A 26,154-nucleotide genomic window follows, 5' to 3' on the forward strand; every position below is an offset into this window, starting at 1 on the left:
GACGTACCCACGTTGATTAGCATAAATATTCAATGAAAACCACGCCTTTAATCCTTTTTTTGCTCCAAATCCCTACAACTATACAAATTATCAAAAATAAATAGAATCCACTAATTAACGTAATATTTGGTAAAATAAAAGAAAAAACAATCATGAATTTTATGACAAAAATGCAACCTATCATCTACTTTAAAAACCCACAAAAACTAGATATTTAATTGCCACAAGTAATGCATAGAGTCTCTTCTCCACCTCCTCATAAACGGGGTACATCATTCAAATCTCATGTCTAGAGGAGAATCGTTTGGACTAAAGATTTGGTTTTGGTAGTTAAATTGCAAGATCTAGAGGTAATTTTTTTTTTGGCCTTTCTTTTTCTTGCTTTTGATTGAATCTAAAGCTAACAAATTGTGAAGAAATAAGTGCTTTAACAGAAGAAATAAGGAAGAAGCAAGGAGTGATTTTGATAAGCAATTAGTGAATGTGTGTCCATTTGAATCCATTCCATGAACAATGAAGACCTATCATGCAACCAATAATTTTGCAACTCTGTTGGTTTCAGTCGCGGGGGAAGAGAAGGGTTGAAGATTTAAAAGGAAATAAAACTTGTTGGCAGTGCAAGACATTCACGACTTTTAACTTTTTCATTTTGGCCCATTTGGATTGTTTTTTTAAGAATTTTGATAGAAAAATGTGCTATAGCGATTTGTTGTATATGAATTAAAGGCGGGATCGAAAAAATATGTTAATGAAAAATACAGAAATTTCTCCGCGAAAAATCGCAATTTAAGCAGGGCAGTCAACGTTGTTGACTAACGATAAGGGGCTTTTTGTTAAGCTTTTGTAAATCGGAGGGTTCTTCCATACTTTGGCCAAATATTAGGGTTTACTTTGTAGTTTGGCCAAACCTCGGGGGCGATAAATGTAATTTAACCCTTTCTTCTTCTAAATTCTCAGTACCAGCCCCCAGCACATTTTTCAGGTGCATTCTTTCTTTATTTTAATCATGAAAATATTCCTTCAATTAATTCAACAATTTGAAGACTAATTCACTTCCGGATGATCTTAATCACGTGTTTAATCCGTCTTAAGCTGGATAATTGAACTGATTTTTATTCAGTCTTTGCAATTATAAGCATTATTTGGATTAAAAGGAGGAAGAAAAATGGAGCAAAAGCGGCAGGTATTTTCAGTAGATCTTCTAGAAAGATATGCTGCCAAGGGACGTGGAGTGATTACGTGTATGGCTGCTGGGAATGACGTCATTGTCTTAGGAACAAGTAAAGGCTGGATCATCAGACACGATTTCGGAGTTGGGGATTCCTATGGTATACTGTGCATATTTTATTATCAGCAGAAAAATTTATGGTTTTTTTTTTGTATTTTATTAAAATTTATGATTTTTTTGAGTTATTGATCGAAAATGTCGAAAATTGGTAATTTATTTTACTTGCTGTTGTGTGGAGATCTCTCTGGTATACTATATAATTGTTATCAGTAGAAAATTTTATTTATTTATTTGTTAGTGATTGAAAATGCTGTTATTAGGTAACTTATTTTACTTGGGGTTAGATTTCAATTGGATTATATTTCAACTCAGCCAAATTTTGAAACTCTCCCGTCTGGTGGGTGTGGGGCTAGAGGTGGAACTTAGCTGGTTGGATGCCCTAGAAGTGGGTTTGGTTAGAAATGTTGCCATTATTATTGAAACGAATTATTTTGTGCTTGTTCGAATTTCATGCCTTTGTTATTTTTGGGTATTAGGGCAAACAAAGGTCAAATGCTACGGATTTTTGAAAAAGAGGAAAATGTTAAGAGTATACCATGTTGAAGTTGGGAATTTTTATTTTTGTTGATTTATTAGGTTTTTGTAGGAGGGGAGGGGAGGGGAGGGGTGGGAAGGAAAAGATGTGGAGGGGAGTAGAAAATGGAATAATTGAGGATTGGACTGTTGTTGTAGAATGTGGAAGAAATGCTTTTATCAGAAGGGTTTGAAGGAATTGAAGGTTTGAATGGTATACTATATGGAGATAAATGTAAACCAGATGTAAAAAGTTGCCTTCTTGCTCTTACTGATGATATTTTTTGTGATATGTAGAATTTAGGGACTCTATTTTACTTGTGTGCAATTGGTGGCTAAGATTGTATAGCGATTGAGTTACTAGAACTGTCTTTTTATTTGATTATGCTTATAAATTTTATCCTTCTTCTTTGGTAAGTAGTGCATGCTGGGTAGAATCTTTTCTAACTTTATCCAAATGTACTTGGAATTCTTGAATCTAGTCTGCTATTTATAAAATGTATTTAGAGTTATTTTATTTTACTTTATTTATTTTTGGATGGTGGAAAAATGGATCGAATTTTGGGCTTATTTCAATCCTGTGGTGAAGTTCTGAGTTTAGTAATACAACTGCTTTCTGTAGATATTGATCTTTCAGCTGGTCGACCTGGAGATCAATCCATCCATCGAGTGTTTGTTGACCCTGGTGGGAGCCATTGCATTGCCACCATAGTTGGTCCTGGAGGTGCTGATACATTTTATACACATGCAAAGTGGACCAGACCTCGTCTACTAAGCAAATTGAAAGGTCTTATTGTAAATGCTGTTGCTTGGAATAGACAATTGATAACAGAAGGCAAGAACAGCTCTTTCTTGCTTCTTTTATATGGCATGTTATTTATATGTTTCAATTCATGTATTGATTAGATCCTTTATCTAATGTAGTATCTTTTATGTGAGCAGCTTCCACTAGGGAAGTCATTCTAGGTACAGATAATGGGCAGCTTCATGAAATTGCAGTAGATGAGAAAGATAAAAGGGAGAAGTATATTAAGTTTTTGTTTGAACTAAAAGAGCTTCCTGAGGCTTTCACCGGCTTGCAGGTTTGAACCTTCACCGCTCCTGTCATTTTCTCCTTATTTTATCTTTGGGTAGTTTTCTTGGTGAATAATAACCCTTCATTTTTTTAAGCATTTTCTGTAAGATGTTCTTTCCTAATGTATATTTTGTAGTTTAAATTGATGGGAAAGAAAATTTTCAAGTTACTTGGTGAATGCAACATTGATGCCTGGTAGATGTTCAATTATGCATGCTTTCAGTATCTCGTATTCTTCTTGAGCTGTAGTTATTCTAATTAGAGAACAGTAGGTTTTATATATGCATTGCAAGTGACTTGATGAACCTTTGTGCTACTGGAAACTAATTTTTTTATGCTTTTCGAAAATAAAATTTGTACAATTTTGTTGAACGGACTGGAGTAAAGGCTGGTTGCTTACATGTGCCATTTTGCCTATTTTCTAGATGGAAACAGCCAATGTAATTAATGGAACTAGATACTATGTCATGGCTGTTACACCTACGAGGCTTTATTCTTATACAGGAATCGGTTCATTAGAGGTAAGTTTTTAATTGGTTCCTCTGTTATGGTTCTCTTCAATCCTGGATTTTTTATTTTTACTTGAGTTCAATTTGATTAAATTGTGTTTCATTTTTGTATTGCTTCATCTCTGTCTCAAGAAAAGGGTGAGATGGAAATATCTCATTGAACAATCGGGTTTACCACTATAAAGATATTCGCCAATATTTTAGTCATGTTCATGCTTATAGATTCATTGCTCACACTTTAGTTTAATTAAAGTTTTCAAGTAAGAACTCAAAAGCCTTTAACAAGATATGCTTGCTCCTTGGAGATCTCTTTCACCTTGTGGCTCATTTGCCCTGAGTAGTACTTAGCTGCTCACAACACTTGTGGTTTTGCTGCTATGTTCTTAGATACCAATTAGGACTTTGTGATGATCCAATGAACTCGTTCAAGTCCACACCACTATTGTGAGATACTTCAGCCGTTAGTAATATATCATTCTTACTATTTAGCTTTGATATTCACACACCTAAGATACTCATTGTAGGACATTTCTTATTGTGTTACAATACCTATGCAATATTTAGTTAAGTTTTGGGTTCAATATTTGGTATGACACCTTGATTTGTTGTCCTTGATGCTTGCTCAGATACATGTATTTAGGTACATACGCATAAACTTATGCATGCTGGTGGAAGACTTCATGCATGTGCTTCACTAATTTTCAGTTCATTTCTTAATGCATCTCTGTTCATGTACTTCTTTTCTTATCTCAATCACTTGATGGTCAAGTATTCAAAGCTACTGTAGTTTGTTTGACTGAAACTTATTGCTGTTTCATTAACCACTGTGTTGCAGTCTGTGTTTGCTAGCTATGTGGATCGAACCGTTCATTTCACGGAGTTGCCTGGTGACATTGCAAACAGGTTAGTAAACTTCTGTATGCTTATATTTTATAAATGGATTAAAGTCAAAATTTTTTATTTAGTTAATTTATATATTATGCTTATAATATGCCCACGTGCCTGTAATTATGTTCTTTTTTTTTGTGCATATGTAATTATGCTAGTTTTGACAATTAGTATGATGTGCTTTAAAGTCATTTAATCGAAATCTTATTGTGCCTTTGACTTTTGTATAGTATCTAAATAAAATAATTTCCCAGTGGTTGAAGATATAAGAACACAGGTCAATATTAGATCTCCATTTCAGTACATTCTGGAAATACTTTACAAATTTATCTGTTTGGGAGTCTTTTGGCTTAGATACTAGACAAAAGATTGGGGATGCAACAATCTCTGATACTATGCAAGAGACTAATGGATTGGGCGAGACCACCACTTTGTTGGTATTTATTTATGACAATGAGCTTAAATGTTGCGTGATTTGTACACTATAGAGGTTGTTGGAATGCAGTGGTGTGGATTTAATCTCTTAAGAGGTCACTAAGTCGTTTGCAAGGAAACATCTATTGAAATAGGATACTAACATAAGTTATTTCTGTAAGTGAAGATGGAGTTTGATGTGTCTTCTTGCAGTGAACTTCACTTTTTTATAAACCAAAGGAGAGCTGTTTACTTCGCATGGCTTTCCGGAGCCGGAATCTATCATGGTGGTTTAAATTTTGGTGCGCAACATAGGTAAGAGATGACTGTTAGCCCTTTTTCTTTCTGCAACTCAGAGGACTAGATTTTTAGTCATCATTATTGCTAGTACTCTTACATTTGCTGTTTGTTTTACACATACAGTAAGCAGTCTATTTAGACACAAAGTAACATAAATATGTTGAGCTAATAATAGTTTCTTACCTAGGATTTTTGTGAATCTTGTGGTAGTTCACCTGATGGGGATCAAAATTTTGTGGAGAATAAGGCTCTTTTGAGCTATTCAAGATTAGGTGAAGGAACTGAAGCTGTCAAGCCTAGTTCTATGGCTGTGTCTGAATTTCATTTTCTTCTTCTGATTGGAAACAAAGTCAAGGTAAGCTAAAAGAGGCTCAGAGTCCTATTTTATATTTGTTAGAGCTGTGAAAGTTCAGTGATTGTTGATCTTGCAACGTAAAGTTGGGCTTTATCCTTGTCTGAAAACATTTTTCTAGAATATCCTCTCTCTGCTTCCGAAAATGAAGATAGCACTGATGCTCATTCCTGCATAAGGAGTTAGGACGCTTTTATATTTTTAGGTTGCACCCCTTGTTGCCACTTAATATAAAGCCTTATCTCAAAAAACGAATAAAAAAAAAGAATCAAAACAAAAATTGTATGTGAATTGGGCTTACTCCATATGATATATGTGGCTGATCATGCATTCAAGGAGTTCCAGATAAGGGCAATTTAAAACTTTAGGGAGGATTTTACGTCATAGGAGTTGTAGTTAAAAAAAAGCCGCCAATTTGTTGCTTAAAATCCATATAAAAGTAGAGCTGATTGAGGAGACTTGTTCATTTGGTCCCTATGTGTTTTAGTTGAACAACTTCATAATTCTTTTGGCTGTCATTTTGTCTGTTGTTTTCAGTCAAATAATTAAAACTGTGACCATGGTTCATGTTATGTTTCGACAATTTCTTGTAGGTTGTCAATAGAATTAGTGAGCAGATAGTGGAGGAACTTTATTTTGATCAAGCATCTGATGCGGCTTCAAGGGGTATAATTGGATTATGCAGTGATGCATCTGCTGGACTGTTCTATGCATATGACCAGAACTCCATTTTTCAGGTTCGCTAGAATGGTTTCGCTTGCGTCTCTTGTCACAACACCAGCCAAATCTGTTGATCTATTCATCTGATCATGATGATTCAGGTATCTGTGAATGATGAGGGGCGAGACATGTGGAAGGTGTACTTAGACTTAAAGGAATATGCTGCAGCTTTGGCAAATTGTCGTGATGCACTCCAGAAAGACCAAGTTTATTTAGTGCAGGTCAGACTTGACTGAATATTTTTACCTCTACAAAGTGATGCATAAGTGCTTGTAAACAAGAGGATTATTTGGACACTGTGAATTGCATTCCCAAGATTCTATACATCCTCATGTGGGATGTTTTAGGTTCAGCAATTTAACTGGCAGCTGTGTTTTGCAGGCTGAAGCTGCCTTTTCCACTAAGGACTTTCTCAGAGCAGCATCTTTCTACGCGAAGGTTGCAATTCTTTAGACTTTTGACTTGAGTTGCAGTGTTAATTGCTTTAAGTATACCATGTTATGTCACGTTGATATATTTTATCATTGTATCCTCCTTGAAATGTTCTGTAGCATTTCTGGTGTTTGATAATCTGCAAATTGGCTACATAAAAGCAGGCATATGGTTTGCATTAGACACTGCTACATACATGATACATGCATTTTGCATCAGGCATGCGCTATTTGTTTCCTAATCTGTTGGAGAAAACTTCTTACAGAAGGAACTCTGTTTTGCAGATTAATTATGTATTGTCGTTTGAAGAGATCAGTTTGAAGTTTATTAGCATGGGAGAGCAGGTAATAGAAGTGACTTCTTTGAAACATCAAGCTCATGTTTTGACAATTATGTGCTGCTCAACATGGAAACCTTATCAGAGATGCAATTGTCTAATCAACTTTTGATGAAGCATGAACAAATTTGCTCTAATCATTCATTTGTCACGTAAGGCAAAGTTTGATCAATTCAAACTTACAACTTAAATCTTAAATAGGTCCACTTCAGTTAATCTTATTAAACACCATATATTTTCGTCTTTTAAATGGTCAATGAGCTTTCTGTTTGTATGTTTTATTCCATGAAATGATAACTCAGTTACCCGCATTCTGTTAGTGAGCTCCTATTTGTTGGTGTATGTTTCTTTAATGGTTAAAGAAATGTATGTTGCTTTAATGGTTACTGAACTTTTGATGGACCAACTTAACTTACCTTTCTACTGTGTACAGGATGCTTTGAGGACTTTTCTACTGCGCAAGCTTGATAATCTTGCCAAGGATGACACATGCCAAATAACTATGATTTCAACTTGGATTACCGAATTATACTTAGACAAGGTTCATGCTTTGTAGATCTGATGTACTTGTTGGGCCTGAACTAGTGGTACTCTATATGAAAATTTAAGTAAACTCATGCGATTGTTTCATCTATTGCTGCTTCATTCTATTTCTGTGCTCTACAGTGAAAGATATCCATGAGTGACTTATTTTTGCATGGTAGCATTTGATTCTGCCTAATTCATGAAGCTATGGTACCTAGGTCAATGTTGCTTGTGACTTGTTTCCTTAGCTGACATATTAACAAGGCTGTTTAAATGAAAATTTTTAAAAATTACTTATAAATATTAAGTGATAATTTGCTTGAGTTACTTGTGGTTTGACTATGGAGATACAAATTTATCTGTGATTGACTTTGGCTATTGTGCTGCTTTGATATGTTTAGAGATGTTTGCTCTAAACAGTATTAGCAGTACCAATTCTTTGTTAATTCCTGCCTAGGTTTCTTCTTTTGGTGACAAGCAGTGGCTTTTAGAACTATAGTAGATTTGCAAAGAAATTTTTGCCTAACACATAATGAACATCTTGTACTCTTATGCACAGAAGTCATTGTTTTTAGTTTTGTTAAGGGAATAAAATTCTAGTAGCCATATTGCTAAGGCATCCGGAATGAAGAAGAATTAATAACATTAGGGACTTTACTTTGTGGATTGATGGTTTCACAAGAAAAGAAAGAATAGTCATTCATGGGAGGCAGGCATTCAGAGGAAATTCTTTCAGATGTTGTACTGTTAGTTATTTACATCCATCAAGTAATGAGGACCAGTCTTAATTCAAGGTTTCGAAGGGTCCGTGCTTGGCCAATTGTCCCAGCTTCACTCCTCAGTCCCTTGATCCTAAACTTTCTTCTGTTAACCTTTGAACACCTCTGCTTTTGGAACGCAATGCTAGGAAAGAGCAGTGTTGCTACGGCCCTTTCTCTCATCTGAAGTGAACAAGAACATGGTTAACTCTAAGTTTTACATTAAAATAAAGAAAAATGAAAGTGGATATTGCCATCTCAATCCCATTTATATGCAGCCTAATCCTGACATTATCCTTTCTCTGCTCCATACCCTTTTGGTTGAGCAGAGTCTTTGTCATTCTATTTGGTGTTCTATTGGTCTTGTTCCACCTTTATTGGATCAACCCAATAAATTGCTTTTAGGGTGTTATCATGATGAAAGTGACTGCACCTTATTCTGGCATTTTTTCTGCAGATAAGCTCTTTGTTATTCTTTCTCTCAGGCTGAAGTTTATGCCCTCTTTTGTTCTCTTGAAGTGAATTTTTGTCTTATTGAAATGTAGCTTCTTGTGTTGCTTGATGCTTCTTCATTCCATTTGTTAATTTAAATCAGCACTTCCAAATGGTTCACAAAAACCAGGAAAAAAAACTAAGTTGGATATAAGATACTGGACTTTAATGATATTATAGTTGTTCTGAAGAAGGATTTACGGTCAGAATTTCTCTTTCTGAAAGAAGGGGAGTGGGATTTAGTGCAAGAAAGGAAAGAAAGGAAGGCTCAAAAACTCAAAAAAGAAAGTGTTTATGGCTTGGAGACCCGTTTTGTTGTGGAACTTTTGGTTTATTTGTGTATGTGGTGCATTAATATATGTTATAGACAATAAAATCACCATTGATGTATACAGTTGAATTCTTTTAGAGTACTTAAAATTTATTGAAGCATTTCTTCATAAGAATTTTAAATTAATTGCATGCATATGCATGTCAATTACTATTGTTTTGTGTATGTATCTGACACTTGGGCTATTTCTGGCTGAGGTGTCTTGCTTAATCCAACTGGACTAAATTTGACTTATTGATAAACCTGCATTAGAGTTTATTTAAGTGGTTCTTCTGTAACTGTTACAAGTTTTCAACTCTATAGTAAGAATAAAACTAGGTTTCATACTACATTTATGCAGTTTAGTCTTTTGATGGCATGCAGTGCTTTGGTTAAGAATCCACCTTTATGTTTTGTGGTTCACTTGATTTTCTGTTTCAGGACTATTCATCTTAAAGAATTTCAATAAGGTTTTCATGGTAATAGAACTGTTGCCATTGACCCAAGTTCATTGGTCCACTTAACCCACCTGCTCTAATTTTGTACAAGTGGCTAAAAAAATGGATGATTGGCCAATTTTAGGTTCTAATTGGCCGGTTCTTTCCATTCATCACCGGATTAGAATTTACCAAATTTAGCCCACTACTACATAATGAGACCTCTATAATACTTAGAATTAGATTGTCATTACACAATTTGTCTTCAAGGCCCGCCAGAAGGCAAGCTTGATAATGATTATAGTCAATATTTGTAAAATTACAATCTGTACTGAACCTTTGTCTATTTTATTCTTAAAATGGTTCTTAAATTCCACTTAAACAAGCTAGAGAGTGGGATGATGTGTATTATTCATGGTTTTTTATATGCTTATTCACTAACTTGAAGATTCCATTGATTGGTTGTATATGTTCTTTGCTGAATTTACCAATGTGTTGATACCAGATAAATAGAGTACTTTTGGAGGATGAAGGTGCTTCTGAAAAAGGTGCTTTAGAGTACCAATCAATTATTAAGGAGTTTCGTGCTTTTCTAAGTGACTCCAAGGATGTATTAGACGAGGCAACCACGATGAAGCTATTGAAAAGGTGAACAATGTTTAATAGTAATTTTGCCCTAGCAAAGATGAAACGTTTCAGGTGGTAAAACATATGATGCTATTGTGTAAATATTAGATATTCTAATTGAGATAAGCAAAAGAACAAAAGAGATGCTATCATGTTTTTCATTTTGCTTATGGTCTTCAAGTTATTACTCGTTTTATAGGTCAATTTAATGTTCTTGATTACGAACTTTTTTTTTAATATATATTTGAGATTTTTCATTACAAATGTATATCATAATATTGCTAATTTTGTATGACATTACCTCTTGAAGTGTGATAAAAACCTGTCTACTCATGAGAGAAGTTCTCTTAATTTTCCTGGAAACTTTATGCTCATTATTGGGTTTTTCTTTTTAAATTTGATTTTGTGGGCATGCTAGTTTTCAGTTTTTTGAAAATGACTTTCATGGTGTTTTGCAGCTATGGTAGAGTTGATGAATTGGTATTCTTTGCTAATCTGAAGGAGCAACATGAGATTGTGGTTCATCATTACATCCAGGTGCTTGTTTTGTGACTGCACTTAAAATTCTCCAGACAAAAGAAGAGGTGGCTAATGCTGCAATCCCTCTCCGTAAAAAGGAGATACAAATAACTCAGGAATATGAATTTTGTTTAAGATTAATTATATATGAAGCTGTGATTTGATATAAAGCTTGACCGCATAAGCACTGCTTTTAACTATTCTTTATTTGAAAATGTTGGTTAAAATAATAGACTTGAATCTTTTTTTCCGTTTTTCATGCTTCTTCTGTTTCTGTACAGCAAGGAGAAGCAAAGAAAGCACTACAAGTTCTTCAGAAACCTAATGTTCCTATAGACCTCCAGGTTTGGAGTTCTACTTCAACTGTCTAATAGTGGTCTATTGTCTGCATGTCTTTTGTTGTTATATTAAACATGACATAAGCTGAGTCTTCCCTATCCAGTCAAACATGATGTGCACCATTTTTTTTTCTTTTTTTTGCAGTACAAGTTTGCTCCAGACCTCATTATGCTTGATGCATATGAAACTGTCGAATCATGGATGACCACTAAAGACCTGAACCCCAGAAAGCTGATTCCTGCCATGATGCGATATTCAAGTGAACCTCATGCTAAGTAACGTGCATACTCTTTTGGACTTTTTCCTTTTTTTTTCCCTGGTTCTGGAAATGCATTCTTGTTTCATGTTCATAAGCTCTGAGAATGTGTAGTTTCATCAACGAGAACAACTCAACAAGGTTGAATGCCTTGCTTTCTTCTTAAATTTTCTTTATAACATTTTATTGATAATTTGCCCTTTAATCAACCGATAATTTGCACTTCTCGTACTCTGGAATTCATGCGTCTCCAATACTTGATCTCATTTTGCTGTAACCTTGTCTTAATTCATCATATAACTCATATCAGATCAAACTTAGTCTCTAGTTCATGGAAAGAAAATTGTCATTCCCAACTTGATTGTTGGAACATGATATTTTCTCATGCATCCTGAAATGAAGTAATATATCTTTACATGCTTTCATTTGACAGCACAAAATCACTTTATATTTTTTGTTTTGGGTTGAACTTGTTGGTTGGTGTTATCCAGGAATGAAACACATGAAGTGATCAAATATTTGGAGTATTCCGTTCACCGTTTGCAGAATGAGGACCCTGGTGTTCACAATTTGTTACTCTCTCTGTATGCCAAGCAGGTTGAGCCACTTGGAGTCTCTATAGTGCATTTTAAAGATTAAGATGTTATAATCAATTTTGCTTCCGTATTTTTTAATTTTTAAAATTTTTTTTGCATATGGATGCTGCTGAGAATATTAGAAACTGGCATTATTTGGTAAACATTAGTTACATGTTTTAGAGTTACAATAGACCTAAGAGCCACATAAACTAGAGATTGGCTAATAAATTCGTGTGTCTAGATATTGGGTAGTGATAGCATTTCTGAAACTGGGAAGTCATGCTCGCTTTTTGGTAGAAGTTAGTAATGCTGGATGTTGACAAAGCAAACATTTGTCACTAAGAGTAAAATTATATTCCTGTAAATGGTGTGTTACAATTTGCTGTTTAATATGCCATTTCTGACATCTGAAAAAGTGAATATCTACTTTTTGAGCTGAGGTTGTCTTCTATTTTAATTCGAAAAGTTTTTTTTCTTAATTTGTTTTTACCTATAACCCTTTTTCTTCATATACTTACCTTGATATACACTTACTTTCATATGCTTGCCTTGATTTTTGGTGCCTTATAAATGATGTATCATGATGAAGTTTATCAGTGAACAATGCATTGGAATCCTTGGTGCAGGACAAATGCCTGTTATGAGCCAGATAGATCTCTTTCAATTTTTGGGAGAGTAGTATTTGCATTTTCAGAAGTTGTTAAGCATATAGCTGAGTTGATTCCCTTCTGGGACAAATGCCTCATTGTTTAGGGATTTGTTATGATGTATAGAAAAACATGACTCCACCCTTCTGGGTACTAAAATTTATTTCTTTTTTTCAAAATCACTTGTAAATGTTTTGCAGCTGTCTCTGTTATTGTAGTTTAGTATAAAATTAATTCCTTTTTTATTTTAATCTGACTTTGACACTAATATTTGTTTCTCTTCAGGAGGATGAGAGTTCTCTTCTGCGTTTTCTACAGTGTAAGTTTGGTAAAGGACGATCAAGTGGCCCTGAATTTTTTTATGATCCCAAGTATGCGTTGCGCCTTTGTCTTAAGGAAAAGAGAATGCGTGCATGTGTTCACATATATAGCATGATGTCCATGCATGAAGAAGCGGTTGCTCTCGCACTGCAGGTAAAGCTCAAATTGATCGTGATGATTGGTTTTGTATTCTTTGTCCTTGTAAGAGCACATAACTTGTGTTATCAGAGCTCAAGTTTTTAATGCCCAGTGAAAGATAGTGCATAGCTAGTGTATTATCAGATTTTAAAGCAAAATGTAAGTACTTATCAAAAATATCAAACTTTTAAAATGGATAGTACAATGTAAACATTTCCAAGTAATGGAATTTAGTGACAAAAAAAAGTCAAATTCTAACAAAAACATTTTCTTGTGTTTGGTTTTGGAAGGAAACAGGGAAGATGAATAACAATGCAAGTAACTTTGCTAGGATTTACACATTGATTATCTAAGTAACTTGTGAATGCTTGCATTCACACATTGATTATCTTACTTTGCTAGCAGGATTCAACTATTATTCATTGTTGTACTTTTATCTGCTCCTCATTTAGGGTGGATTACAAAATGCACCTAAAAAATTACATCTCACTTTGCCCTGTATTTTCTAGATGAATCAATCTCCCCTATTTTCCCAACAAAACAAAATCAACCTAAGAAGCCAATAGTAAATATGTATTTTCATGTGAGATGTAATTAATATACCAATTAGCCTGTGGTAAAAAATTTTCACAGTATATCGTAGGCTTTGGAGTTCTGTAAACATTTTGTTTTTCAAGTTCTGTGGTGCATATATATGCTGGTGATTATGACTGGAAAACATTTATAGCTTTGGGTCAATAGTCGTTTTCACCAAAGGTGCAGTTGTCTGTTTTTCTGGTTCAACATCTGCATTCTTCCCACGATGTTAGATGCTATTTGGGCTTTTTGGGTTGATTGTAGCATTGATTGGGGGGTAATTGTCCAATTGAATGATGACGGCAAGTTGGTAAACAAGTACTTTTAGCATGAGAAAAACCATGACAGATAAATTTTTCATCAATCTCTTTTTTAACTTTTTGTTCAACATTTTAGAACCGAAATGATGCCTTGAGTGTTTGGAGTTTGAATTTTATGCAAATTGCTTGAACATGTTGTCTTGATACAGGAAAGACCAGAGTACATAAAAAGTACATATGTATTTCAAGATGATAAAAGAATTTGTTCATCTCCAGTTTTGAGATCAGCATATATTTGAAATACTACTTTCTGTAATCTTGGAGTTTTCCTAATTTTAATAGGTTGATCCAGAGCTAGCTATGGCTGAAGCTGACAAAGTTGAAGATGATGAAGAGTTAAGGAAGAAACTATGGCTTATGGTGGCCAAGCATGTCATAGAGCAGGAAAAGGGAACAAAAAGGGAAAATATTCGGAAGGCAATAGCTTTTCTCAAAGAGACGGACGGACTATTAAAGATAGAGGACATCTTACCCTTTTTCCCAGACTTTGCTTTGATTGATGACTTCAAGGTATGCCCTTGATTGTTGACTACTAAAATGCTGAGGAGTAGTTTTTTTTATTATATATACATTTGTATTCAAATGTTCATGCACTTGCTATATCTTTGCATGTCCATGCAGGAGATGAGAAAATACAAAAACCATTGTAAACTTTTTAAATAATTAATCTCAACTTTCAGAATTTTCTACTTTTTCATCGTAGTTTTGAGAGGATGTATATGTATTAACACTATCGATGTCATCCAAGTGATAGTTTGTTTCTTTGTCTCACTTCTTACCCTTGTTATTTCCTTTCTGCTTTTTACATGTTCTCTTGCTCCTACTCTTATTGGTTGAGGCAAGCTTAATGTTGTCTACAATTGCTGCACTAAATTACCTCAAACAACATTGCAGGAGGCAATATGCTCATCCTTGGAGGACTACAATGAACAAATTGAAAATTTGAAGCAGGAGATGAATGATGCAACTCATGGTGCTGATAATATACGGAATGATATAAGTGCACTTGCTCAACGGTATGCAGTCATAGATCGTGATGAGGAATGTGGGGTAAGATCTTCTGATTAAGATGTTTTTCCATCTAAAGTTTCTTAGCATACGAATTGCTGCTGTCATGCTTAAAGTTCTTCAGGCATGTTCTTTTTCTCCATCCATTGTATGCTTGCACTTATTCCCAGTTGCTGGCCATCAGGTTTGCAGAAAGAAAATCTTGAATGTAGGTCGGGACTATCAGATGTCTTGGGGTTACACATCAGCTGGATCTATGGCCCCTTTCTATGTCTTTCCTTGTGGACATGCATTTCATGCTCAGTGCTTGATTACTCATGTGACTGGTTGCACTAGTCAAATGCAAGTACGACCTGGAATACTTTGCTTCTTTTTGTTTTACTTTTATTTAAAGTAACCATCACTCTGGATACTTCTTGTGTACTGTGCAAATGTCGGTATATTAAGTGTTTTTGATACTCTGTTTATTTTTCTTGCTACTATGAAACTTTTCCTAAACTGGATAAGAGCATATATATGCTAGTGATACTGCAGCTAGCATATTGACATTCTTTTTTTTTTTTGGGTAATATAAAAGCTGACATCTGTGTTATATTTGCCAAATGTTTCTTCCCTCAAAATGATACTGCAGGCGGAATATATATTGGATCTGCAAAAGCGACTTACATTACTAAGTAATGAACCCCGGAAGGACTCAAGTGGTGGATTGTCCGAAGAGGAACCATTAACAAGCATGACTCCTTTAGAAAAGGTGATCCTTTTGATCTATTGGCTTCTCTCGCATAATAATAGAGTCATAAATGGGTAGCTTTTGTATTGGGTGGTCGTTTGCATTTTCTCCATGTCTGCTAAGTCTTGTTTCCAGTTTGGAGAAGATTTAAGGAACTTTCTGTTGTTTCTAGCATGTTGATTTCTTTAGGACATCTTTTCAGCCTTGTATGTTTTCTATTCATATTGTTTCTTTCAGTTGTTATAATTGAAACCTTCTGCTGAAATATTTTTCAGATCCGATCACAACTGGATGATGCTATAGCCAGTGAATGCCCATTTTGTGGTGACCTAATGATCCGGGAGATATCTTTGCCTTTCATTCTTCCTGAGGAGGCAGATGTAGCAGCATCATGGGAGATCAAACCGCATAATGCTGGAATGCAGAAGAGTCTTTCCCTACCAGCATATTAGGTTGTACATACGAGCTTCTATAGGCAAGCGTGTATTTTGAAACTGTAGTTTGTGATTGTGTACCACCTGATGATTCACCACTCCATCTTTACTACTGATGACACTTTTGCAATCTCTTCTATATCAAGATCCAGTTTTGATCAAGGTATCGTTGACATTCTTTGAAATGCTTTACTGAGTGTTTATCATATCGTGCACTAAGTTAAACTGGTTTGGTTGTACATCTTACAACAAATTTTTTTTGGAACTTTAAGTAAGCTGGAACATTCAATTCATCTCATCCACCGCCTACATTCTATCTTCAGCTGTTTCTGAAAACTGACTGCATCAATTTCTATGCTATTTGTGCAAGATCGATATGGTTGTTTGCTTGCCATTTTCTCTTGTTCAAAAGACCACGTACAGGGAAATAGAGGATGATTAGAAAAAGACAGGCAATGCACTTTTGCGGGCACAAAAAATGGGCAGAATGGAAAATTAAGTATGCACAGGACCTTGCCAGTTGCTGCAGATCAGTTGACACCCTTCAAATTATTACCACAAATAATGCATAAACAAACTGCTCCCAGCAGCACAAGCAATCAAATCTTTGTTGGGATGCCAAGCCAGATGCAGCAACTTAGCGTTCAAGTTACAATAGTACTCGTTATTTTCTGAATTTAGATTTTCTTGCCCTGCAGTTGCCAAGAAAAGCAATTAGGTGAAGGTGAGTGGAGACAAAGATTAACGGAGAGAGAGAGGGAGAGAGGGTCAACCATGTCGGGAAAATGCACGAGTCAGATTACTCAGAGATCTTCTACGAGCTCTCGTATTAGCGTGCATGAGTGGCTTCCTACATGACAAAAGGCAATAACAAAAATCAAACGTTTTCATGGTGGGGGCAAAATAAAACTCACACGAGGCATTAGAAGGAAGGATACCTATTTGGATTTTTGCTAGCTTCAAATGTGATATCTTCTACACCTCCTCCGTGAGAAAAAATATGCACTTGGTTGCTGAAGATAGCATAAAGCTTAATAAGAACATGCGCAACCAATACAAGAAAAAAGCAATAGGCTGATAACTGTTGAAAATAGAATCTTTGATGTCCACAGGCAGCAAGTCTTTGGGACAAGCACAAACCTATATGATCCAGTTGCAAACTGAAGTCCATCTCCTCTGAGACAGCAAGCAAATTTATCAAATATGGCGTCGTTGTTATACAGATCAGACAGCTGTGCAATGTGCAGCCGGATGTCAGCCAGTGGAAGTGAAATGAATTGCAAAAGAAACACTAATATCAGGTATAAAAATTGAGGCGACTCCATATAAAATCGTACTAGTTGTCTTGAGATTGTACTCATCCAAAAGCAAATGCCAAATTTACAGAACAAAGATTCCCTTAATTTGAAAATGCTCCTAGAACCACCTGATTCTTCTTGTTATTTAGTTTTGGCACATTCATTCTGCCTATGAATTGTGGGTTCAACAAATTTTCACCTTAGACAAGTAAAATTTCCTGTTGAGCAAGGTCCTACAGGGGCTTTATTTTTTTGTTTTTTGTTTTTGGATCCCAACAGGGACTTGCCTACATTCATGGATCAACAAATTGTGTCTTTCCATGCTGTTGCAGTTTAAACATGATGCATTGGATCAGAACAGGCAAATACATATTTGCTGGTTTTAACTGGTAAGATACCATGGAGAAGAGGAGTAGGTAATCCTAGCCGAATTACTAAGTTTGAGATTTGGTTCAGTAAGAACGAAAAAGCCTTTTTCAGGTGGTAGTAAATAAGAAACTTGAAATCATATCACATGAAAAGATTAGCAGTTGAGAAGCTAAAAGACTTTCAGAAATTAATATGGCAACTTTGGAGGAGAGCTTAAGCCAGATAAGTGCGTTCAGTCCCATATGCAATGGGTTGAACCAACCAAAGAAGCTGACATTGTACGCAAAATTTCATCTCCCTGTTCTATCAGTATAATCATGCTGGGTTATCAAACAAAAGGTGTTCTAGAAATCAAGAGTTTATGAAATTTTATACAAAACCATCCAGGTAGCCCACCGTAAATCTATCCCCTGGCGAAAGGGAATGTTGCATACCTTGGGCCGAAGATGCTCATGAATCTTGTATGTTGCAACTGGAGAATTCTCCATATGTATATCCCACAGCTGAAAAGTATCAAGCTAAGATATTACGAAGCTAACCAAACTTCTTCTCTCTGTTCTTATTATCACTGTAATCACATGAAAAGAAAAACTACATTCACACAGACATGATGACATCAAGTAATATAAAAACATAATATAAAACATGATTAACATCTGGGAAGAGACTTCACTTCCAGTGGTTGTCATGGAAAAACTACTGGAAGGGAAGTATGAAATGTTAAAGATCCAAACTATGCTACTCTGTTCATGTTACAGGGACTAGGATGAGGTAACTTCATTCTCAAACTACAAAGATGAAAAGGTCTACTTGGTTGGAGGCTTAGCCATGTAAAAAGTTAAGAAAACTAGCAGCAAAAAAATCACCCGTTTTCTTGATAGTGGAAACAAATTTAAGATCTCAATTTTAACCATATAAATTTAAACAAAAAAAATCGCAATTTATTATTTGTTCCTGAAGCATCCATTCTCATTTCCAAGCTGTCATATAGGAGTAAGTTTTCTTCTCTTCTTTTTCTCGTAAGTTTCCACTTATCTCACTTTCTCTCCTGTCTCCTAAATTAGGCCTTTTGTCAGTTTAATTGACAGACCTTTAGGCTCATGTAATCACGACTTAAGATGTGTCTTCCATTAGATGCAAACTTCAAATCTGATATTGATGCAACGATCTCTGTAAAAAATGATTTGGACCCATTGGATGCTCCATCATGCAATCTGTAAAACAGATACTCGAGCTTTATATTTTGGAAGGAGATTGCAGATTTATGAAGCATTCTGAACTCAAAGAAATGAGATAGAGAAACAAAATGCTCACATCCTTGAACTTTGATCACATATCGCTGACTTTCTCATGTCTACTAGCCGGATATATCCCCTTGAACTACTGTAAGCGAGCAGATTACAGTGAAATGGATGGAATTCTGCTGATGTAATTACCTCTAGACAAAGGTCAGAAAATCCATCATGCTTTTGTTTTCCATTGGACAATGATGTAAGTAGGAAAGTAGCTAGATGGTATTGAAGTCCTTAGTTATTTCATCAAGGAACCAAGTTAGAAGACCACCTATAAATTCACATCCAGGATGATTTTTCTAATGACAGATAGGCAGGCAGAAAAATGAGCTAATGTACTTACATTGTGTTGCTTTTTTTCTTATAAGATCATTCTCTTGATAATGCTACATTCTGAATGTGAAAGACAACAACTTGGCATATGTCAATTTGTCAAAGAACATGTGTTTGTCATTACTTCAGACACATGGGATGCTCACGAGCTTTACCATAATTAAAATTTTTTTTCTATAGGTAAAATTGTAATTATATTACCAAAAAGAAGGCAAATAAGAAGCTCATATCAAGAAGTCTAAGAAGTCAAAACAGACAGAAAGTCCACCCATTGTCATGAGTAGAAGGTACGGATTAGTTACCCCCAAAAAATTGAAAACTGTCTCTGTAGTCTTCCATACAGAAATATTCTCTATGCCATCAAATGCTCATTTAGCTTTCATTTTACAGACTGACATCAAAGTCAGGGTTGCTACTCTAGTAATCTTGTCATCATGTGAATATTAATACCCGCTTGCAATTGTGATTTTACATCAGCTGAAAATGATTATGATTTTATCCATTACCCTAGCATATTTTGACAGATCCTTCCATCTTCTAGATTTTTAGCAGTCAGAATGGAGTTCCAGGCAGTAAACCAAGTAAAGAAGCAACTAATTTTTGTGCACTAAAGTTCCATACTACTGTAGAAGGAAATGAAAATCCACACCATTTCTCAGCGTGTGACACCAAGCCTTTTTACTTGAATAGTTTCTCCATTTCCATATTGGTTCCTTATAGTACAGCAATTTTAGAGCAGTTTAGAACATGAAGACAGTAAATTGATGTTACAAATATTACTTTTCTGAACTTTAGAAACATGAAAGGTGGTGCGAAAGCAGATAAGTTTATTACCAAAACATACCTGTAAGATCCTCCATATTAGGTGGCTTCATGTCAATAATATTGAAACACTGATCACTGATCTCAAGGTTCCACAGGTTTACCCTGAAGTCATCTGCAGATAGAAATGTCTCACCATCACTGTAGACATTAGAAAACCACTTTTAGTTTGGGTGTTCAACTATCCTTTCTAACAAGTTGTTTTCAAATTATAGTACACACTGCTTAAAAGCATAATAGTGATGTATTGCTTTCTGTCTTGCCTATTAAGACTGACAAGGATAGTCTAGTTTTTCAAGATTCTCTTTTGAAGAAGTACTAAATTATGCGGAACAACTAGATCAGGCAATAAAGTTTTTAGGAAAACCATGACATTTGCAAACCACAATGGAATCCACAAAACTTGCTTTCTTTTTAATTGAAAAAGACTTAAAAAAGAAAGTCAAAGCTCATAATTGAAATTTAGCCCAGAAGGTACCTATTGTTTGAGATAGAGTTGATATTGAAATCATGAGCATGAGCATATGCCTTTCTACATCTTGCTGGTGGACTATCTTCAAATTTTGGCACCTATTCAAATTACAGATTGGCATTAAACAGCTTTTAATGGAGGAAACAGGTGGAAGGTTATCTTAAATGAAGAACTTAAAAAGTCCATGATAAATACCTTGGTATGGCTGACACTAGAATATGCGCCATTGAAAGTTTTGTCTGCCCATTCTACACCATTAGAAAGGGGTGTTGTTTCTGGAATGCTAGAAAAACTCTTCTCAGCCAAAAGGGAATTTTCTGAAGCAACAAAAGGATCAAGATCCATTTCTTTAACTTTCTTGACTTTACTTTCCTTGACCTGGCTATGTACGAGACAAGTTGGAACACATGAAATAGAAGAATACTTACTCAAAAACACGGAAAAGCATAAGCTGGAGAAAAGAACTAGTTATTTGCATTTCAAATTATTTTTCTTCAGTGTGAACCAGAACCAAATTTATTTAGCAACAAAGTCATTTCATGCTCAGCTAGGTTCATCTAGTTGAAACAATATCCGAAACTTCCACCTGTAGTTAAAAATAAATAAATCAGGTAACCAGTAAGTGTTAGGATTATCCTCTTCAGTGAGTGAAAGTCTTGCTACATACAATATTTTCACCAATTCAGGTTATGAGGAGATTCAACTAGTTCCTCTACCTCGTCTGAGATGACATATTCTAAACTTTGGGTCCATATTTTCTACTCCAATTGAGCATTTTTCAGCGCTCAAGCAACTTTTGTTAACATAAAGGCATCGAGTATATATAGTCCCTCTTCACGGCTTTTCCTTTCTTAGTTTAAAGAGCGTATAGTACTTAAGAGGGGTTTCCTCTACTGTAATACTTTATTTCTTGATATATGTAAAAGTTCTAATTTTTCTCAAAAAAAAAAAGGTATAGAAAAACACCCCTAGTGGGATGAGTCATTTGCCACAAGGTGAGTATAAGCTTCAAAATCTCAATATTGATTGCACTCTGGAATAAAACATCGAATTCTGGACATCATACTACTGTAAAACGAAAGTTGGTCAAAAATCCATAAGCTTATATAAGGCAAAAAAAAAAAAAAAAATTGAAGAGAGATTCATTGAACTGATGAAATTCTGATTATGCCTTTGTAAACATGCTGCATTTTTATAAGCAACTAATACTAATATTCAGCTGATTAGACACTTGAACCAAGAAACTCTGCTATATGCTCAGTGAATTTTCCAGCTTCCTGCTTCAGGCCAGCATTGCCTTTTCTTAGTGCTTTAATCATCAGGCATAAAAGCTTCATCCACCCAGTATCTCTCACATGAGGAAGGTATAAATGAAAAAAGAAAAATTGGTTCTAGGGTTATCTTATCAAACCTAAAAATGCAAAACGTGGTTTTAATTAAATTAAAGAACCTGACAGCATGAATTGTTCAAGTAATAAGAACAGATTTTCAGATGCATCATACTTGTCTGCTGCTTCTAAAAGCATAATACAACTGTAACTTGTCCAACTGCAGTTCTAACTAGAGAACAGTAAAACAGATCCCAAAAAGACAAATCCTAATCCTGCCAAAGGCTCCATGGTGCATACTATACTAGTACTGAGTATTCACTAGTGAACTCCTTATACTAGGGGCAAGTATGACAAGAACATATTTACCTTCCATAGCTTTACAGTCCTATCATTTGTTGAAAGAATGAATAGTGATCCGTTAGGAGACATACACCATCTCACTTTTTTGATCTTCTCTTCAATTTCCAAGCTCTTCAGGTAATCAAACTGAAGGAAAGTTAAATAATCAAAATATAATTAGCCACGGTGATCAATAGAAATAACCTGAGAAGAGCAGTAGAAAGTGACAAAAGCGAAAAAAGAGGAAAATAATCATAGTTCCATGTAGCCTACCTCTGGTTCATGACTCTGGAACTCAGTCTTGTATTGATAGTTGGGAGGGTGCCTTATCATGAAATCATTTTGCTCTAGCTCATTTCGAGTAATGTACTCAAGTGAATCCTAACAAGATATAGATCTTTCAGATGACAATTTAACAAATATGAGTATACCAGATTTAATCAATTCTTTTTGCTGAGATAAGAATGAAGATTTAAAAGTCAATTCTAACCAGTGTATTTGATACTCACATCTTTAGGGGTCCTCTTTTCAAAAATTACAACACGCCCACCATGATCTCCAATAGCAACATAATCACCACCTTTTTCGAACTCAATTGCAGAAATGATATCAGCTACAGAGAAAAACCACATTCATTATGTTATCAATTGAAATGGATAAGGCTTGTGAGAAGACATTTACATTTTGCTTAACAGAAAGACTTCTAGTGATGTACATAAAGATCAAAACTGACAACAGAATGCTCATACGGCTCCAAGAGGCTAGATGTAGCCAGCCTTTATTCCTAGGCCACTCTTATGCACATAGTACAGAATAGAGAGATTATCATAGAGCAAATACTGTCTTCTTTGCTCTGAACTTCTCCTTTTACTTGCTCATGTAGACAAAAGATTGCTTCCATTCCTATATTCAAGGATATACTACCTATTTCGGAATTCTCAAATTTGAAAAGTAGCTAATAATCTGTAATACATAAAAGAAAAGTACAAAATAAGAGCAATAGCCCACATCTTTCTCATTTCCAGTCCATTCAAGAATACTACAATACTTTTTAACTCTGACCTACCAAAAAGTATAATATTGTGCTGGAGTCAAACAGTACGATACAAAACAATGTAGACAGGTAATGCTTTAACTGTGCTTGTGATCCTTTGCATTTCAAACTCCAATTAGACAACAAGCTTTACCCTACCCTAAAGTTCCACCAAGGATTCAACTTCTACCCATATAATCACAGTTCACAATAAAATCACATATATGCAGAAAAACACTGCACCTAATAGCTGAATTATACACTAAAAATGGCACTGCAAGCTACAATGTAAACTTTTTGCAATATTTATAGGGTTTAATAAGAATTTGGCCAAATTGAATGCTAGTGTAACATCAGAAACCAAATACTCACATAATTAGTACAAATAAGTACAAAGGGCCATCACAGCAATGGTTGTTTATTGGGTATAATCTAAAATTAGTCCAAAAGCAGAAAAAAAAGGTTAAAAAAAAACATAAATCATAATCATGGAACAATTTGAAGATAGTTAGAAAATTACTTTGCTGGACATCTTCACCCGGAGCTGGTTCCCCAAAGACCTGAGAGAACTTCCATTCAGTGGTATGAGGAGTTGAAATCGAGCTCAAAGTCATGTGGGTTTTCTCTGAATTCTAGCAATTTCAACGCTGGAGAGTCCTTTATGAAATATTGTACTGAAGCAGAATCAAGAATGAGTTGTAGAGAGTTTCGAGGTATTGTCTTTTCTTCGGAGTTGAGGCTGAGCTGAGGATTTGGAATTTTGTTATCCACTCATTTCTGGGTTTTATTTTATTTTTTTCCCGGGAAACATTTTCCAGATGCTAGGAAACTGGGCTAATTCCTTTTATTATTGGCCAAAAAATAAAAAATCGAAAGAATGTTGTTCTAATATGAAAAATTTTTACATAAAAATTTTTTGAAATTTTTGATATATTGTATGGATGGGATATTTTTTAAATTATTATATATTACTGTAATATTGTATTTGAAAATTTTGTTTTTAAAAAAATGGCCAATCCAAACAGAACAATATGGATAGTCAATCCAGCAGAAAAGAAAAATTTTTTTTTTCAAATGATGGCTACCGAACTTAGTCAGTTCGGTAGCAAAAAAAATTTTTTTTAAAAAAAATGTTGGGCAACCGGGCTTACAAGCTGTAATTTTTTTTAAAAAAAATATGATAAAGAAATGCAAGGCAACGTCTTGACAATAAAATCATTCTCTAATACATTTACACCATCAATTCTGTACTGTTAATAGAGGGCTAAAATTAGTGAAATAGGTCAATTGTCTAGCCAAAATTCTACGGCTCTAACTAAATTGTCTTTTCCAAGTAAAGAAAATCTTGCTCCAATAAATAATCATATAGTCCAGCGTAGATCATCAATCGTAAGTCACAGAAATTGTTGTGTAAAAACAGATTATGAAAAAAGAGCACCCACCAAAGGAACTTGGCAAGGTGGCTTGCGCAGTTAGCAAGGTACCTCTTTTACCTAATCTTCTGGCTCTGTTTCCACATCCGCTGCCACCATGTAGCCATCCATATTGATTGAAATACTCCACAGAAGTAACTGAAAATAAAAATTCAAAAATTTACCCAACAGAGAAAAATATGCTGATCATCAATTAGTCAAAATCCTTACTAATTTTAAGACTAATATCACTTAAATAAATTTCAAGAAATAATCTACTATAAGTAGTATAGACTAACTGATGATGGTCATCTCGGCTCGCGTTGGTTGAGGCCGTTCTTCACCAAGAAATTATGGTGCTCACCCCAAAGCCACCTCGGCCTCAGGTCACCTATTAACCACCGAGGTGATCTCGTCGTAGTTCCCGCCGTGGGCTATCCTCTGGCCGATCACGACCGAAGTCATGGCTAAGGACCTCGGGGCCTAGTAGCGAGGTTATGACCTCTGACACACTGGTGATGTCTGACACACTGCCCCCTGCACAGTACAGTCAAATCCCTGACACATTGCCCCATGTACAGTATAGTCAAATCCCTGTGATACGCTGTCTCCATCAGATGTCTAGGGACCCGGGCCTACAATTCCTCCCTCCAAATTGTTCCCTATAAATACCGGGACTTCCCACTAGTAAGAGAGAGCTCTCAAGTAAGTAAACAAAAAACTCCCTACAAGTCTCATACCTTAATACTTCATCTCAAACTAACTTAAGTTTCGGAGCTACACCGGGGAACCCACCTCTCCTTTTACAATTTAAGCAGGTGATTCAGGAGAGGTGGTTCCTTTGGACAGAGGCACCCACCAGTAACTCGAGACTACTAATCCGGTCAAAAATCACCTCTTCAATTGACGCCGTCTGTAGGAACCCGAGGATATCTTAGAATGAACCCACGCGTTCTAGGAGCAGAAAGGCTCTCACCATTGGAGCTGATTCCAATGCCGCAGCTCAACAGGAAAATGTCCCAGAAGGACAGGAGTCCCTAGTGACTCGGCCTGCAAACGAAGAAACCATGACCCATATGGCTGAGTTTGTAAGTGAGAACCCTAACATTTTCGAAGAGTTAGGTAGATATTTTAAGAGACAAGGCAAACAAAAGGCCGAGTCCTCTAAAAGGAAATCAGATGGGTCCCCCGAAGGCCCATCCGATGAGGAATCCGAGAGAAGGCACTCCATCAGGAGCACCCCGAAGCGAGCCTCTTCTAAGGCTGCTTCCAGAATTGCCTCCATAACTAAGGCATTCTCGCGGGGTTTGCTGGGGAAGCGGGTTGAGGAAGAATCTCAGCATTTGGGAAGGGCAGGAGTGGATTACATGAGGGCTCCACCTTTCACGGATGACATCAATGAGGAAAGGCTTCTCCCGAACTTCAAGCTCCCCTCAATATCTTCTTACGATGGCCGAGGTGATCCTGAAAACCATATTCATGCCTTCATCTCAACTTTCCGATTATATTGTATACCCGACCCAGTCATTTGTCGGGTTTTTCCGGTATTCCTCCAGGGGACTGCTCGAAAATGGTTTTGGGGTTTAGAACCTACGAACATATCCACCCTG

General features: G+C 35.6%; 2 protein-coding genes across 5 annotated transcripts; one reads left to right on the forward strand and one right to left on the reverse strand.

Moving 5' to 3' along the window:
• Positions 1–965: 965 nt before the first annotated feature.
• On the forward strand, positions 966–16,005 carry LOC113740771 (vacuolar sorting protein 18-like). Of its 4 annotated transcripts, none has more exons than XM_072047655.1 (23): positions 967–1,328; positions 2,424–2,636; positions 2,744–2,883; positions 3,302–3,397; positions 4,221–4,288; positions 4,901–5,002; positions 5,198–5,342; positions 5,933–6,076; positions 6,161–6,280; positions 6,441–6,497; positions 6,776–6,835; positions 7,262–7,369; positions 9,856–9,998; positions 10,436–10,514; positions 10,778–10,840; positions 10,980–11,110; positions 11,583–11,688; positions 12,602–12,790; positions 13,954–14,181; positions 14,566–14,721; positions 14,864–15,025; positions 15,311–15,430; positions 15,685–16,005. In XM_072047655.1, exons 1-23 carry the CDS (start codon positions 1,166–1,168, stop codon positions 15,859–15,861), a joined length of 2,970 nt encoding a protein of 989 aa, XP_071903756.1. In that variant the 5' UTR covers positions 967–1,165; the 3' UTR covers positions 15,862–16,005. The 4 variants fall into 4 exon arrangements, with proteins under 4 accessions (XP_071903759.1, XP_071903756.1, XP_071903758.1 ...); XM_072047657.1 differs by lacking the exon at positions 967–1,328 and adding an exon at positions 1,409–1,436; XM_072047656.1 differs by lacking the exon at positions 967–1,328 and adding an exon at positions 1,958–2,015.
• A 215-nt stretch (positions 16,006–16,220) lies between these two features.
• On the reverse strand, positions 16,221–23,955 carry LOC113742205 (serine/threonine protein phosphatase 2A 55 kDa regulatory subunit B beta isoform-like). Its single transcript, XM_027269975.2, has 14 exons — positions 23,653–23,955; positions 22,609–22,712; positions 22,373–22,480; positions 22,127–22,246; positions 20,625–20,807; positions 20,436–20,527; positions 19,980–20,098; positions 18,825–18,948; positions 18,601–18,724; positions 17,945–18,013; positions 16,984–17,075; positions 16,782–16,856; positions 16,617–16,693; positions 16,221–16,535 (listed from the first exon to the last, which is right to left on the reverse strand). Exons 1-14 carry the CDS (start codon positions 23,744–23,746, stop codon positions 16,396–16,398), a joined length of 1,521 nt encoding a protein of 506 aa, XP_027125776.1. The 5' UTR covers positions 23,747–23,955; the 3' UTR covers positions 16,221–16,395.
• Positions 23,956–26,154: the final 2,199 nt, after the last annotated feature.

Source organism: Coffea arabica, chromosome 4e, assembly GCF_036785885.1.
Source record: "Coffea arabica cultivar ET-39 chromosome 4e, Coffea Arabica ET-39 HiFi, whole genome shotgun sequence".
Lineage (NCBI taxonomy): Eukaryota > Viridiplantae > Streptophyta > Magnoliopsida > Gentianales > Rubiaceae > Coffea > Coffea arabica.